Below are 15,995 nucleotides of genomic sequence, written 5' to 3'. Positions count from 1 at the left end.
TACGCAGGGGAACTTCACTTGCCTCCACATTAAAAAAAAAACAAACAACAAAAAACATCAAATCCGTAAATTCTCATGGCTTAAGTTTATTTAAAAGCTGACAGCTTCCATGCCCAGATTGGAAAGTGAATTTTAGAAGACATGAACCTGATGGATGTTGTCATTTTCTGCAACGTATTTAGATTTGGTCTTCTTCCTGCCTTATAGGCTAGAGTTGAGTGGCAAAGGAGAGGGGACTGTATCAGTCAGTTTTTCCCATAATAATGCTGATTAATAAGTCACAAAAATTTTGGTGGCATTCAACAATAAGCATTTATTGTCAGACTCACAGGTCTAGGTCTTCTTCAGGCTGTAGATCTATGCATCATCTGGGTTAGATCTACTTCATGTATCTTCTGCTGGACCCAGGCTGGTGGGATAGCAGTCGCTGGGATACGTCTTCTCTTGGTAATGGACAGAATCTCCTAGAAGGACAAATGAAAGCGCTCAATATTTGTTAAGACAAAGGCTCTGGTCTGGTTCACTGACATTTCCATATTCCATTGGCCAAAGCAACACAAAACAAAACCAGAGGCAGGTGTGGATAATGCATACTGCTCACCAAGAGGCCATTGTAAGAGTGAGATGCACAAAATCTCCAGAATGGTAAAGAACTGGGGCCAACAATTCCATCTACCACAGAGGGGTAATTGTTTCTGGAAATAAAAACTTCCTTGGAAATTTAATGGGCAATATTTATATGGCTCATTGATATTTAGTGCTTAAAATGGAATTGCATGATTGTGCTTCTTGATTCATCTGAGTCTGGGAGAATTCAAAGATACTTTCTATAATAAGTTTACTTGAATCAGTGAGGAAGAGTTTCAGTTCTTTTTTCTCATATCTCCAAGTATTGCTTGAAAATTGGGCTCTTTTTCTGTGCTGATTTCTTCTCCCTTTTTCAGTATCTATTAACACCCTTGTTTTAATTCAGCCCCGAGGTACTGAAGAGTGAGCCGTATGGGGAGAAGGCTGATGTCTGGGCGGCCGGCTGCATCCTTTATCAGATGGCAACTCTGAATCCCCCCTTCTACAGCACCAACATGCTCTCCCTGGCTACAAAAGTAAGCACTGTTGGGAGACAAAAGGGTCTTGTGTTGCTAAAAATGCCATTCCTTTTCTTCCTAAACAGAACATTTGTGATTTTTATAAAACCGTCAATTAAAAGCAGGCACATTGTTTTATAGGCCACATGATCCAGTTCATTTTTTCCCTTTTCTTCTAAATATACATCATGTACTATGGCGCATTCCCCCTATAATTGTCTTCATTTATCATAGAAAATTATACAAATAAATATATCAAATTACTTTTGGTCTTTTATTTTTAATTGTGGTTTGGACTGCCTGCAATCAGCACTTGATATTATCCTACACTCATTTATTGGGGATCTGAGGCTAACTTTAACTCAGTTTGAAGAATACAATCTGTGCTCAAGAGCTGCTTAATTGATGTTAATTTTTTATTTGTTGGGATGTTTTTGTTTCTGATTAAAATTTGTGCATGGTTATAATGCTCATTGAGTAGCTTTCATGTTGTGGCCAAGTATTGTACATACTAATGGCCTCTTTACGTCCATCACGCTGGTCTGTCTGTTTTGCAGATAGTGGAGGCGGTATATGAACCGGTGCCAGAAGGCATCTACTCTGAGAAAGTGACAGATACCATCAGCAGGTAATCATTCTCACCATTTCAAACCCATAGGGACTATCAAGAAATACTTCTCATCTCTACAGATTTACTGTGTAAATATTCATGAAGAGGAAGGGCTCCCAAATAATCCAAACCTAGAAAAATATTTGTGCATCACCAGTAATGGTAACCATCTGGAAGCCACTGAAGTGTGTCCAAGAGGAAGTGTTATATGCACTTGAAATATGCAGCCATTAGAATGATTATTCAGAAGGCTTTGTATCAACCTGTAAAACAAAGATGATAAGAAGCTTAGTAAAGCAAACAGGATGTAGAGCTGTTTGTAACTATGATAAAAACTGTTAATACACACATGAATGTCAGAAAAAGACTAGACAAGGACATTGGAAACTAAAGAAGACCATGTTAGATGATAAAATTGCAAGCACTTTTTCATTTCTATTTTTAAATTGGTAATGTTATGTTGTATCATGATTTTTCAAAGAAAGTCAGAAAGAAGTGCTCCAGCCATCAATATAGCAGGAGTTTAATGAAAGCCATTTCCTGTTGCATTCACAAAATTCTGACCTCACAGGGCTTGTCCCAGCTAACTTGTCACCCTTCTCTCCCACTTTCCTTCTGCTCCCTTGCTGCCAGCCACAGGGAGCTCCCTGCAAGTCCTGGCATGTGCCTGCCTCTGGCCCTTTATCCTTCTCTTCCCTTTTCTCTGACTTCTCTTCCCTCTGGTAAATGCGTGGCACAGGCCCCCTCTTCCTTTCTGTTTCTGCTGTTATTTCCCATCATCAGGGAGCCCGTTCTGATGCCCCCCACAGCCTCTCCACTTTTTTGCTCCCTTGCCTGCTTTCTAAAGCTTGCAGCACCCATCTCCCAACATGTGAGACATGTCTGTGTGTGCAGACCTGTTTCTTTATTGCCTGTCTTGTCCCCACCAGAAGGAAAACTCTACAAGAGCAGAGACTTTTCCAGTCTGGTTCATAGTTCTCCAGTGCCCAAAGCAGTGCCTGGGACAAGAGCAACCCTTAACAAATACTGGTTGTATGAATAAATGACTTGTTTTCCGACTGATTGCTATTTCTATATCAACACATGCTCCTAAGTTAGCTCAAGATTACTTCCCTGCCCCATAGAGCTGAGTCAAATCCTTATTATAGAAATCCCAGAGTAATCTATCTCTGGGTGAGATAGAATACCTATCCATTCTCCTGCCCATTTCCCTATAATTTTGGTTCTGTATCTATCCTGGCACTTAGCACCACCTCTGATGGAATGTAAGAGATATATTCCCTTCACTTTCTCCTCCCAGCTCATCGTTTTTCATTAATAGGTACTCCTCACAGTTTGTAGAGTTATATCTTGAATCTTTCCTTGCTCAGCACTATGCTGTCCTACAGTTCTAAGGGGCCGAGGCCCAGCCAGGGCTGAGTTTCACTAACTGCAGATTCTGAGCAAACATTTGACCCTTCTTTCTGCATCTCTATTCCCTCATCCAGTTAGGCTGGTGTAATAATTATACAAGGTAACTGTGAAAATCACTTAGCATAAAGCTTGTTGAATGGTAAATCTGAAGCAATACTGGCAGTTGTCATTGTTAATATTAGGAGAAATGAGCTGAAACCCCTTTTTGAATAATCTGAATTCTGCATATATTAGATCATGCCCTGTTGCTAATGAATCCAAACAAATGTATTTAAATTGCTCCTCTCCACGATTTGGACCTGTTCTCTGCTATTTGTTTTCTGGAAAAGTGACTCAAAAATTCAAGAAGTCTCCAGAGATGTCAAGACAAGAATACCAGATTTACTCATTTAATTTCTTCTTTTCATAGGTATTTGAGCACCACAAAGAGTAGGGGAGGGGTGGCACAATGAAAATATACAGAGACATTATTCTGATTTTGTGGCACTGGGCAAACAGGACCTCAATTTTCTTCTGACAGGATCCCTGGCTATTGGTATCCAAGTTGGTGGAGGAGTCAGGTACCAACATCACATGGAAAGGTTAAAAACGTCAGTAGATTCTGGAATCAGCTGGATTTTAATCCCTACTCTTCCACCTATCCCCTTTTCTCATCTGTGATGTATGGGTAGCAATAGTAACCGCTCACGGGGTTATTCTGAAGATAAAATAAGATAATGCTTTCAGTGCTTTTAGCATGGTACTCAGCACTTAGTGAACCCTCAATAAAATTAGATATTATTATTAATAATAGTAGTGTTACTATTTATGGAATTAAGTATATAAATTAAATTATGATAAACTGGATGAAGAATGGTAAAAGGATCAAGGAGTGATTCCAGAAGGACTTGGCCTATTCTAGGAACTTTAGGAAGTTTCTATGAAGAAAGAGCCTATAATTTGAGACCTGAACAACCATTAATCCTCAAATAGTAAAGAGTAGAGGAAGCATTTCATAGACCAGCATAGAGCTTATTAGTTTGAGGAACTAAAAGAAATTGGAGATGTAGCATGTTAAGTAAGGGAGAGGATAACCAAAATGATTAGGGCCTGGGGAGGCTGATGGGGCCAGATTAACTAGGTCTGATAGGGCACCTTGAGGGTTTTGAATTTTTTTCATGAGTACTGAGGAGAAAACTTAAGGTTATTTACAGGTGAGATATAGAGAAAATTTCTTCTGTAACAAAGATCATCCTCACTGCTTTGTGGAGAATAGACAGCAGGGAATGGGGGCAGAAGGGGAAGCAGGTCCAGCTGTCCACCAAGACATAATGGCAGCTCTGACTGGAGTGGTGGTATTGTTGATGGAGAGAAGTGGAACTGTGTCCATGGTGGCTTGGCAGTTGAGTTAACAAGTTTGGGGGTACAAGCATGAAAATGGAATGACACTGAAAATGTGAAAGCAATTGGGTTTATTCTGTGGAACTTCAGAAAGTGGGCCAAGACCATGGAGTGGAGTTCCAAGGAGGCTCAGGTCAGTTTGTCATTAGAAGTGTGTGTCAGAATTATAGATACCCAAGTGAGGCAGACTGCTGAGTGGATATTGAGTTCCCTATCACCAGAATGTTTAAGAGTATGAATGATCACTATTAGGGGACACTAGATTAAATATTTGTTAGGACACTTTTTTTTTTTCAAGATTTTATTTATTTGAGAGAGAGAACACAAGAGAGAGTGATAATGAGCAGGGTTTGGAGTAGGGAGTAGCAGAGGAAGAGGAAGAAGCAGACTCCCCACTGAGCAGGGAACCCAACGTGGGGTCAGTTCCAAGACCCTGGGATCATGACCTGAGCTGAAGGCAGACGCTTAACCAACTGAGCCACTGAGGCACCCCTATAAGGACACTTTCAATTCAAAATGACTAAGATGCTGTAAGTAAGAACTGACAATTTTATTTTAATTTTATAACTGATTATACATGAAGATGACTGTGCATTCTGTAGCAGATGTGGTTTTCACTTAAGGTTATTCAAGACTCATTGTCTGGGTTCACATCACAAAGTTTTATCTTTAGAAAATTTGACATAAAACCAAGTTCAGTCATGAATTTTATGCAGTTACATATTTAATTTGCTTTGGATTTTTAATCTTTAAAAATTAAGTTCCAAAAGAATAAGGAAGCAAATTTAATCTTCTATTTTCTTAGTTTCCTGTTTTCTTCAGAAAATCGATGCAAGGAATACATAAAGGCAAAAGTAGTCTTAATGATCATTTATGACTCAGCAAATCATCAGGCTCAGAGCTGATTACCAATAACATGATAGAGCCTTTGAAATGCAAGACAGCCATCGATGGGCAAGTTCACGCGACCCATTCTTAATTTCACACCTGTTGTTTCCAGTTACATGATCGTCTTGCTTGTTCTGCTTTTCCATCTTCTCATTTTCACCTTCTACACCCTGTCTTGGGTAGAGCGCGTGCAGTTGAGTGTCTCACATGCAATATCTTTCCTTTTTCTTGTTCGTTCATGTGGTGTATCAGCACATTCTGTCACTGGAACTTTTCTTTCCTAGCAGGCTTTTACACTGGGAGAATAACTTAGCAACCTTGAAGAGTCTGGGGCAGAAAATAAATCCATTTTGTTGCTCTGCCCAGTACCAGCATTACTATTTTTACCTTCCAGTACCCTGTTCAGAGAATATTGTCTGTTTACTTTCTAAAAGAGAAGAACATTTCCTTTTATGCACAAAATCTTCCAATTGCCTTACATCTCTCTGTCTGTGCCTGGTTGCAGAAGCCGTCTGGTGCTTTGTTTCAGAGGCAGTTATGATGACTAGCACAGTTAATGTTTTTGGCTAGTTCTAAGGACAAGTGGATCTTTACATTTTTCACCCAACCTTCAGTTCTTTGGTATTCTTTCTTTTTAAAAATTTCCCCAAAGTAAATTTGACATGTTCCATTTTGTAAATTTATGGTGTACAGTGTGTCACTTTGATATATTTATATATTGTAATATGATTGCCAATGAAGCAATATTCATCACATTACATGATTATATTACAATATCATTGGCTGTATTCATTATTCAGTGCATTAGATCTCCATGGCTTGTCTACGACTCATTACAAGTTTGTACCCTTAGACACCGTCATTCTTATCCCCCCATCGCTCATGTCCTAGTAACCACGATTTGTTTTCTATTTTTTTATAGGTCTGATTTTTCTAGATTCCATATAAGTGTTATCATACAGTACTTGTCTTTCTCTGACTTACCTCACTTAACACATTGTGCTTGAGTTCCATGTATGTTGTCAAAAATGGGAATATATCTTCCTTTCTCCTAGCTGGTAATATCCCATTGTATATATGTGTACCACCTCTTTTTTATTCGTTCATATAAGGATGGACATTTGGGTTTCCATATCTTGGCTATTGTGCATAATACTGCGATAAACATGGGAGTGCAGATACCTCATTGAAATTCTGTTTTCTTTGCTTTGGGGTGTATTCCCAGAAGTGGAACTGCTGGGTCATATGGTAGATCTATTTTTTAATATTTTAAAGGAATCTCCATATTGTTTTTCATAGTGGTTGGACCGCTTTACATTCTCACCAGCGATGTGTATATATTCCCGTTTCACCAAATCTTCACGATCACCTGTTATTTCTTTTCCTTTTGATGATAGCCATCCTAACAGGTGTAAGGTGATAGATATTTCATTGTGGTTTTTATTTGCATCTTCTTCTTCTTCTTCTTTTTTTTTTAAGATATATTTATTTGAAAGAGAGAGCGGGCTCAAGGGAGAGGGAGAAAGAATCTGAGGCAAACTCCATGAAGAGTGCCGAGACCAACGCAGGGCTTGATCTCTTGACCGTGAGATCATGACCTGAGCCAAAAACAAGAGTCAGCTACTTAACCAGCAGCCACCTATGTGCCCCTGTTTGCATCGTCTTGATGATTAGTGATGTTGAACATCTTTTCATGTGCCTTTTGGCCATTTTGAAGTCCTCTTTGGAAAAATATCTATTTTGTTTGGCCCATTTTTAATCAAATTATTTGTTTAAGTATTATTAAATTGTGTTTAGTTCTTTATGTGTTTTGGATAGTAACCCCTTCTCTGATATGTGGTTTGTAAAAATTTTCTCTGCTCTATAGGCTGCTATTTCATTTTGTTAACTGAGTAGCAAAAGCTGTGCAGAAGCTTTTGAGTTTAATGTAGTCCCATTTGTTGTTTCTTGCTTTCATTGTTTGTGCTTTTGGCATCACATTCAAAAAATCATTAACAAGACCAATATCAGGAAGCTTCTTCCTTCCCTTTCTTCTTTCAAGTTTTTTTTTTTTTTTTAATTTACTTGACAGAGATCACATGTAGGCAGAGAGGCAGGCGGGGGGAGTGGGGAGCAGGCTCCCCACCGAGCAGAGAGCCAGATGCAGGGCTGGATCCCAGGACCCTGAGATCACGACCGGAGCGGAAGGCAGAGGCTTTAACCCACTGAGCCAAGAGTTTTAAGATATCAAGTCTTAGGTTTAAGTCTCTGATGGATTTTGAGTTAATTTTTGTGGGTGGTGTGAGATAGGGGCCACTTGCTTTGTTTTGCATATACTTCAGTTTTCCCAGCCCGTTTGTTGAAGAGACTTTCTTTCCCCCAGTGGTTGTTCTTGGTTTCATTGTCAAATATTCATTGACGGGATATGCTGGGATTTAGTTTTGGGCCCTCTATGCCCTTCCATTAGTCTACAGATCTGCTTTTGTGCCAGTACCATAGTGTTTTTATTAGTATGGTTTTGTAGTATAGTTTAAAATCAGGAAGTGTGATACCTCCAGCTTTAGTCTTTTTTTCTCAGGATTGCTTTGGCTATTCAGGGTCCTTCGTGGTTCCACACAAATTTTAGGACTGTTTCTTCTATTTCTGTGAAGAATGCCTTTGGTATTTTTATGGGAATTGCATTAATCTGTAGATCCTTTGGGTGGTATGGCCATTTTCACAATACTTATTCCTCCAAAACATGAATACAAAATGTATTTCCATTTGTTTTTGTCTTCTCCAGTTTCTTTTAGCCAAGTCTTATAGTTTTTGTTGTATAGATCTTTCACTTCCTTGGTTAAATTTATTCCCAAGTATTTTATCATTTTTGATGGAATTGCGGTTTGGATAGTTTTCTTTATTTCTTTTTCCAATGTTTCATCATTAGTACAAAAGAATGCCACTGATTTCTGTAAGTTGATTTTGTAACCTGCCACTTTCCTGAAGTCATTGATTAATTCCAACAGTCTTTTTGATTGACTCTTTGGGATTTTTTATATGTGAGATTATATCATTAGTAAGTAGAGAAATTTTTACTTCTTTCTTCCAGATTTGGATGCCTTTTATTTCTTTGTTTTGCTCTAGTTAAGACTTTTTCAATTCTATACTAAATAGGAATGGTGAGAGTAGGGAACCTTGCCTTGCTCATGATCTCAGAGGAAACACTTTCAATTTTTCTCCATTCAGTATAATGTGACCTGTGGCTTTGTCGTATTTGGACTTTTTCATGTTGAGATATGTTCCTTCTATACCCAATTTTTTATCATAAAGAGATTTTGTATTTTGTCAAATATTTTTTCTGTATGTATTGAGATGATCATATAGTTTTAATCTCTCATTTTACTGATGTGACAAATTACATGTTTGTGTGTGTTGACTCTTCTTATAGCCCAGGGATAAATCCCACTTGGTCATAGTGCTTAATCCTATTAATGCATTCTTGAATTTTGTTTCCTAATATTTGGTTGAGAATTTTGCATCTATATTCATCAGGAATATTTGTCTGTAATTTTCTCTTCTTGTGGTGTCTTTATCTGGTTTTGGTATCAAGACAATGCTGGTTTTGTAAATGAGTTTGGAAGTGTTCCCTTCTCCTCAATATTTTTAAAGAGTCTTAAGAGGACTGGTGTTAATTCATCTTTAAATGTTTGGTAGAATTCACCAGTGAAGCTCTCTGGCCCTGAAGTGTCCTGTGTTGAGAGTTTTACTGACTCAATCTCTTGAGTCATGATTGGTGTGTCCAGATTTTCTATTTTTCCTGATTCAGTCTTGGTAAATTATGTGTTTCTAGAAATTTATCCATTTCTTGTCTATATTTTTGTAGTATCAGCTGTGATGCCTCCTTTTTCATTCCCAAATTTGAGTCTTCTCTCTTTTTCCTTAGCTTACGTAAAGATTTGTCCATCTGCTTTTTCAAAGCACCAGCTTTTAGTTCATTGATTCTTCCTATTGCTTTTCTGGACTTTACTTAATTTGCTTAATTTATTTATACTCTTATTATTTCCTTCTCTCTCCTAATTTTGAGTTTAATTTGTTTCTCTCTAGTCCTTGAGGTCTAAAGTTAGGTTATTTATTTGAGATCTTTCTAATTTCTGAATATATGTGTTTATTGTTATGGGCTCTTAGAACAGCTTTTGCTGCAGCCCACAAAATTTGATATGTTACATTTTCCATTTTGTATTTGTTTCAAGGAATTTTTTACTTCCCTATTGATTTTTTTTCTTTGACCCATAGGTTATTTAGAAATGCATTGTTTAGTTTCCACAAATTTAAAATCTTCTTACTTTCCTTTTGTTGATTTCTAATTTCACATCATTGCAGTAGAGAAGATAGTTGGTATGATGTCAGTCTTCTTAAATTTGCTGAAATTAGTTTCATGGCCTCTCATGTGATCTGTTCTGGAAAATATTCCATGTGTGCTTGAGAAAAATGTGTATTCTGTTGCTATTGGATAGAATATTATACACACACACACACACACATATATATAAATATATATATATATACATATATATATATCTCAGTTCATTTGTTTTAAAGTGTTGTTAATTCCAGTGTTTCTTTGTTGATTTTTTGTCTGGATGACCTATCCATTGCTGATAGGGTGCTGAAGCCCTCTACTATTATTGTATTGTTTTTTTCTCCTCTAAGATCTGTTAGTATTTGCTTGGGGTGCCTGGGGGGTTCAGTCGTTAAGTGTCTGCCTTTGGTTCACGTCATGATCCCAGGTCCTGGGATCTAGCCCCATGCTGGGCTTCCTGCTGTGGGGGGAGCCTGCTTGTCCCTCTCCAACTCCACTTGTTTGTGTTCCCTCTCTCGCTGTGTCTCTCTCTGTCAAATACATAAATAAAATCTTTTAAAAAAAAGGAATTTCTCTGAAATATCTAAGCAGGGATGTATTTCAGAGAATTGAGGCTAAATTAGAACTTATGGAAAGAGATGTTCCTGGAAAAGTTTGTGGCCAAATATTTGGGGTATATATTTTGGGACAGATAAATTCTTAGATGTTAGCCTAAGTTCATTCATTCATTCATTCATTCATCTGCTGAGTACCTATAGGACACAGATTCCATTTTACATGCTGAAGAGATCACGGTGAAGGGGACATATGTCTGTCCTCTCAAGAAATTTCCAGTTTCTAATGGTGAAATGGATCATTGCAATACAATATTATAGTAGTTTAAGGACTTAAATGTAATGAGAATATAAAAAAAGGGTTGATAAGTCATTTGAGGGTGATCTAAGAAGTCTTCCTAATGGACACTTGGAAAAAAGTGGATTTTTGGCAAGCAGATAGGGCTGGGATCTGGAAAAGGGCAGATATTATTGGCAAATGGTAATATTATCTTTAGTCAGTTTAGATATCTGCAGACTAAGACTTTAGTCCAGTGCACTAATGAAAGGCTTAGATGCTGGTTGTGGTTTTTTTTTTTTTTCCCCCTCCCATGGCAGTCATAACCAACGCTAGGTCAAAAAACCATTTTTATCAGCTTTAATTACTTTTGCTAATTAAGTGAGGGTAGATGAAAAACCAATTTAATTAGAAGGTGAAATTCAACATTTTAGCTTCTTTCATGATTATGAACTAAAATAATAAATTTGAATACAAATATGTCACTGGCACAGATGTTCAGCTTCACGTGCTTATGACCAATGCTCAGGGCTCTCATACTCAAAACAGTCCTGTGCTTGGGGGTTAAGACTCTGTATTCAAAGTCATGAAATTCTTATATTTTGTGTTTTGGAAATGAAGTCTGATGATACAAGAAGCATGTATGTTTGGGGCTTGGAAGTCTCAGTTACTGTGAGGTCCCTCCAACTTCTTACCTCTCTGACATAGATTCTCAACCATCTGCTCCTGGCCCCATGGCCCCTGCCTGGCCTCCAGCTCCATCTCCCTGACCCTGTCCCATCATTGCACTGTTCTCTCCCTGGTATAGTGATTGGGTCTGTCACCAGGGAAGGCCTGTGTTCCATCTTTACCCTCCTCCCCTATGGATTTGTGAATGCAGACAAGGAGAGGATCAGGGTGCAGTATGTACCCTGCTGAATCTTGAGGTGAAGCAAAAAGGAAGCCATCTTTAACCAGGTTGGTAGCACCAGGGTTCACTCAGTGGGTGGCTTAGTGGGGCCTCTTGCCCACCTCCAATCCAGGTACCAAGAGCATCATGATGGCATGGAGTTTGCAATCACTTGGGAGTCTCCTGTCTACCATGATTTAGGACACTTGTCTGTGGGAGGGGAGATTGACTTCCTCACTCTGGGCTGGAGCCCCACACTTTCATTTTTTACTGGGCACCCCCAAAATTACGTAGCTGGCTTTGTCTTTCTTTGTTATAAATGCATAGACTGAACTTCATTAAATATGAATTCAGCAGATGTGTAAGTCCTTCTCATAACCATAGTGCAAGCCCACTGCCTTAGAGAGAAATAACATAAAGATTAAGCATGAGACGATAAAGTCTAAGTTATGTATATTTTACTCATAATCAAGTAAAAAACAAAGAACAATCAGCAAATTAACAAGTTAGAGTCTTATTTTTACTTCTGTGGTGAATAGTTCTCAAATCTTTCCTGGAGACGTCAGTGTAGGTGAAAGCTGTGTGAACTATAGGTCACTAAATCAAATACAAAAAGTGAAAATTAGATCTTTTTTTCAAAGTCCAAATAAGTTCAAGTTTATTAAGAAGCAACATGACTTCAGTGAAGTGAGAGATTTTGAATTTGAAAAATAGACAAAATATTGCTGTGCCTGGGTGGCTCAGCTGGTTAAGCATCTGCCTTCAGTTCAGGTCACGATCCCAGGGTCCTGGGGTCAAGCCCCGTGTCCAGGTCCCTGCTCAGTGAGGAGTCTGCTTCTCTCTCTTCCTCTGCTCCCCTCCTCCACTTGTGTACATGCACTCTCTTTCTCTCATTCTCTCATGGGCGAGCTCTTGCTCTCTCAAATAAATAAAATCTAAAAAAAAAATAAATTTTAAAAATAGACAAAATATTATAGTGAATGCCAGAAGTACTTAAAACATGCTAACAATGATCTTGATAATTGATTCAATTGTGTCTAGAATAGCTTTCTATTAGTATTTACCTGGACAATAAATAATATTCCCTCTAGTAAGCTGATTGCCATTTCCTACCTCCAAATCACAGAAAATATTAGCATGAAACGTGTCCAATTAGTTACTTTAAAAAATTATTACAAACATCTTAAACATTTAAGTAACTGCATTGCATTTTATTTTTATGGCTTAGGTTTTGTAAGACACACACTAATCAAGTTGGGTTGATATTGCTGCTATCCAGCTAGAAAAGGCCAACAAGTTGTGACTCTCTAGAAACCTACCTTCCATTTGGTGTATCAGGGCCTACATTCTTGGGATCCCTCTTTGTTTCACTGACCAATGGCTTGGCAGTGATTATAGAAAATAACGAGTTCACATGGGAGAAGATGACTATATCCACCTGTCCTGAGATCTGAGGAGTGGCTTCATGCTCAGCCAGTAGCCCTTGCCTGATATCCCAACTGCAAAGAGAACAGTGCTGCCTCCCTCTGCTTCCCAAACTTTCCAAATACTTTTTGAGAAGTCTTGGATTCCAATCTGTGCTTGATGTCCATCTTATCCCAGGAGTGTTGGGTGTGAACACCATGGTGGACACACAGTGGGGGGTTTAACCTTGACCTTCCACACCCATGGCCTGGTCCTGACATTGACCAGAGTACTGTAATCAGCTTGTCTTCTTGTAGGTGCCTCACTCCTGATGCAGAAGCCCGCCCAGATATTGTAGAAGTCAGCTCGATGATATCAGACGTCATGATGAAGTATTTAGACAACTTGTCTACATCCCAGCTGGCTTTGGAGAAGAAGCTGGAACGGGAACGGAAGCGTACACAGAGGTACTTTATGGAAGCCAACCGGAATGCTGTCACATGTCACCATGAGCTGGCTCTGTTATGTCATGTAAGTGCACAGCTGTCAGTGTCTTCACAATGCACTCCATTATAAGGTCACCTGCAGTGGTTCAGGCTTGTCTTAAGGGAGGATTATCTTTAGTTAGGAAAATATTAATTGCTACATGCAGTATTTCACCATTACATAGTTCCATATTTGCATTCCTTTTTAGACATAAAAATTAAAATTAAAGTCAATATAAATGGCTTTCCAATGAGCTACCCCTAATTTATTGTAAATTGAAAAACTGGTAGCATCAAATAGATCCCTTAGCAATTCTGTAAGTTTACATTATGCTCTTTGTGTAGATATCAGTGAATACATAGATTTTATTTCTTCAGAAATCTGATTTGGGGAATATGGATGAAAATGTTATGTGTTAATTCAGAGAAGGAAATAATAATTGCCTTAAAATTTTTTCGTTTTAGTCTAGTTGTTTTTAATTACTATTTGTGGTGGTAATAATGTTGCCATGCTTCAAATAAGAATATGTCCTTCAATTTTTCTTGCCAATAACCTTTAAATTATTTTGATATTTAAGTTTATTTCTGAGCAGAACTTGAAAAAGGGGAAAGCTACAAATGTCCACATATGCAAGTGACCATGCCGGTGATGCTCTTGTTGCTGTCTCTTGTTTTCCCCCATGTGCTTTTGTTGTATCATGACCCATGATCCATTCTTTGCTCATATTCTGGGCTCCCCCAAGCGGGATTAGTCAGGGACCCTTCAACCTGGTACATATTCTTTTCTTCCTTCTTGAGCATGGGGCCCAAGGAAATGGAAATAGGGTCATAACACCCATTCTTAATCAAGGTACTTGGTCATCAAATTCCTTTCCAGGACCCTAAAGACCTGTTCTACCTCAGCTGGGAAAATAATATGAAGAGTTCATTTTAAAGAAGAGACAGCTGTAATTTCTTTTCCTTTCTTCCTTCCTTCCATCCTCCCTCCCTCCCTTCCATCCTCCTTGCCCCCCTCCCTTCCTCTGATTTCTTGGATAACAACTTCCCATTAAACTCGTTTCTATTAAAAGGAAAGCACTACTGTGTGGTGTGCTTGTCTTGACATTCTTGGAATCTGGAAGTTGAAGATTCAGTGTAGTTTTCTTTTGGGGGGGAAAAACTCATCTTTATTGCCTTGCTGAGCCCAACTGTAATTTCACAGAACAATACTTGGTGATTATCTAAGGCCTTGGTTTATGTTTAGGAGCATATAACTTGGAGTTATAGCTCTTGCTGAACACAGTTAAATCTTATATACAGCAAGTTAAAGCTCACTTTTCTTGTTATTTTACTACCTGACTTCGTAAAAAGTAGGCAACTATGAGAAACACACCATTTTATGCATGTCATGTTGCATTCAGAGTACAGTGTTCCCAGGAAACTGAAATGCAAGAGATTTAGCTATTTCTATATATCTTAAGTATTTGAGGCCTTCTATTAAGTTCTGCACTGCAAAGCTACTTAGCCAATTTCCAGTTGGATATAAAAGAGTCAGTTTATATTAGATTCCCTTAGCTGATGTGGGGATGGGCGTAGTTAGTTTAAAATCTAACCACAAAAATCCTCTTATCTTTAGCAAAACACCTTGAGAATGACGGTTTTATTTATTTATTTACTGCTCAGCTTTTTTTTTTTTTTTTTTTTTTAACTCTTACTGTGGAAAATTTCATGCATTTACAGAAATAAAGATTGTGCTTCGTGTAGCCACCCCCAGCTTCAAGAATTTGCTACTTCGGGCCAATCACAAACTGTTTTAATGCCCACCCACTATCCACTCCCTGCCCTCCGTAGGTTATTTTGAAACAAACCCAAACCACTATATCATGTCATCCATTAATATTTCAGTACATATTTGGAGAGCCATTTTAACTGTAGAAATCCAGCTCTCAGGCCATGACTGGGTTAAACAAAGGGAGATACCTGTAGTAGAGGCAGTTTCGAGGTTCTAGAGGTTCTGTACTCATCTGTAAATTAGGGGGAACATATGACCTATCACAGAAAGCACTAGAATTAAGTAAGTTTATGTGTTTGAATAAACTGTACAAATGAAAAAGTGGCACAAAATTATAAGATAGCACCAGTTATATAAAGTAAGCAATGATTATGTTAAAAAAATTGTTGATGCAACTTGCTAATCCAGTATTAACTGGTCCATTAGTGCCAAATCCACATGTGGTTTTCATGCAGTTAATAAGTATGTATTGAGCACGTGTTACCAGCCAGCCTTGATGCCCTCATGGAGCATTCAGTCTCATAGGGACCATAGAGAAGTGCTTTGCCTCTTGGCAGTTTATATTACTATGTTTAAAGAACAATCAGATATCGTCTCCTTTGGCACTATTTTATGTATACTGATCATTTTTCATCTCTGGATTAATAAAATGGTAGTTAAAAGGAAAAGTGCAGCTTTATTAAAGAACTGAGAAGGAAGTATGATTACATTTAATGAAAAGACAGCATGCAGTTAATTGGCATTATCCTTGCTAAGTACCAATTATTTCTTTTTAAAAACATACATCGACACCATTGCTGATGGAAAAATTATATGTATAAAATTTGATGTTTCTTTTTTTCTTAAGTCTTGTTATAGTATCATGATTATTTCATTTCAAATATGGTGGAATATCTCCCAGAGCAGTTAATATCAACAATA

General features: G+C 38.1%; 1 protein-coding gene across 8 annotated transcripts in view; it reads left to right on the top strand.

Annotated features, from left to right (window-relative positions):
* Positions 1-15,995, top strand: part of NEK10 (NIMA related kinase 10) — a gene marked incomplete at its 3' end in the record, with an annotated part of 201,020 nt that overhangs the window by 114,440 nt on the left and 70,585 nt on the right. For 7 of the 8 annotated variants that reach the window (XM_080824599.1, XM_080824596.1, XM_080824598.1 and 4 more), the window contains 3 exons: positions 974-1,103; positions 1,643-1,713; positions 13,136-13,349. In XM_080824599.1, the coding sequence (XP_080680725.1) occupies positions 974-1,103; positions 1,643-1,713; positions 13,136-13,349 (415 nt within the window). The remainder of the gene's footprint in view (positions 1-973; positions 1,104-1,642; positions 1,714-13,135; positions 13,350-15,995) is intronic. The other variant, XM_080824601.1, reaches the window with a different exon arrangement.

Source organism: Martes martes (genome assembly GCF_963455335.1).
Source record: "Martes martes genome assembly, chromosome: 1".
Classification (NCBI taxonomy): domain Eukaryota; kingdom Metazoa; phylum Chordata; class Mammalia; order Carnivora; family Mustelidae; genus Martes; species Martes martes.
This window is presented reverse-complemented; position numbering and strand designations above follow the sequence as displayed.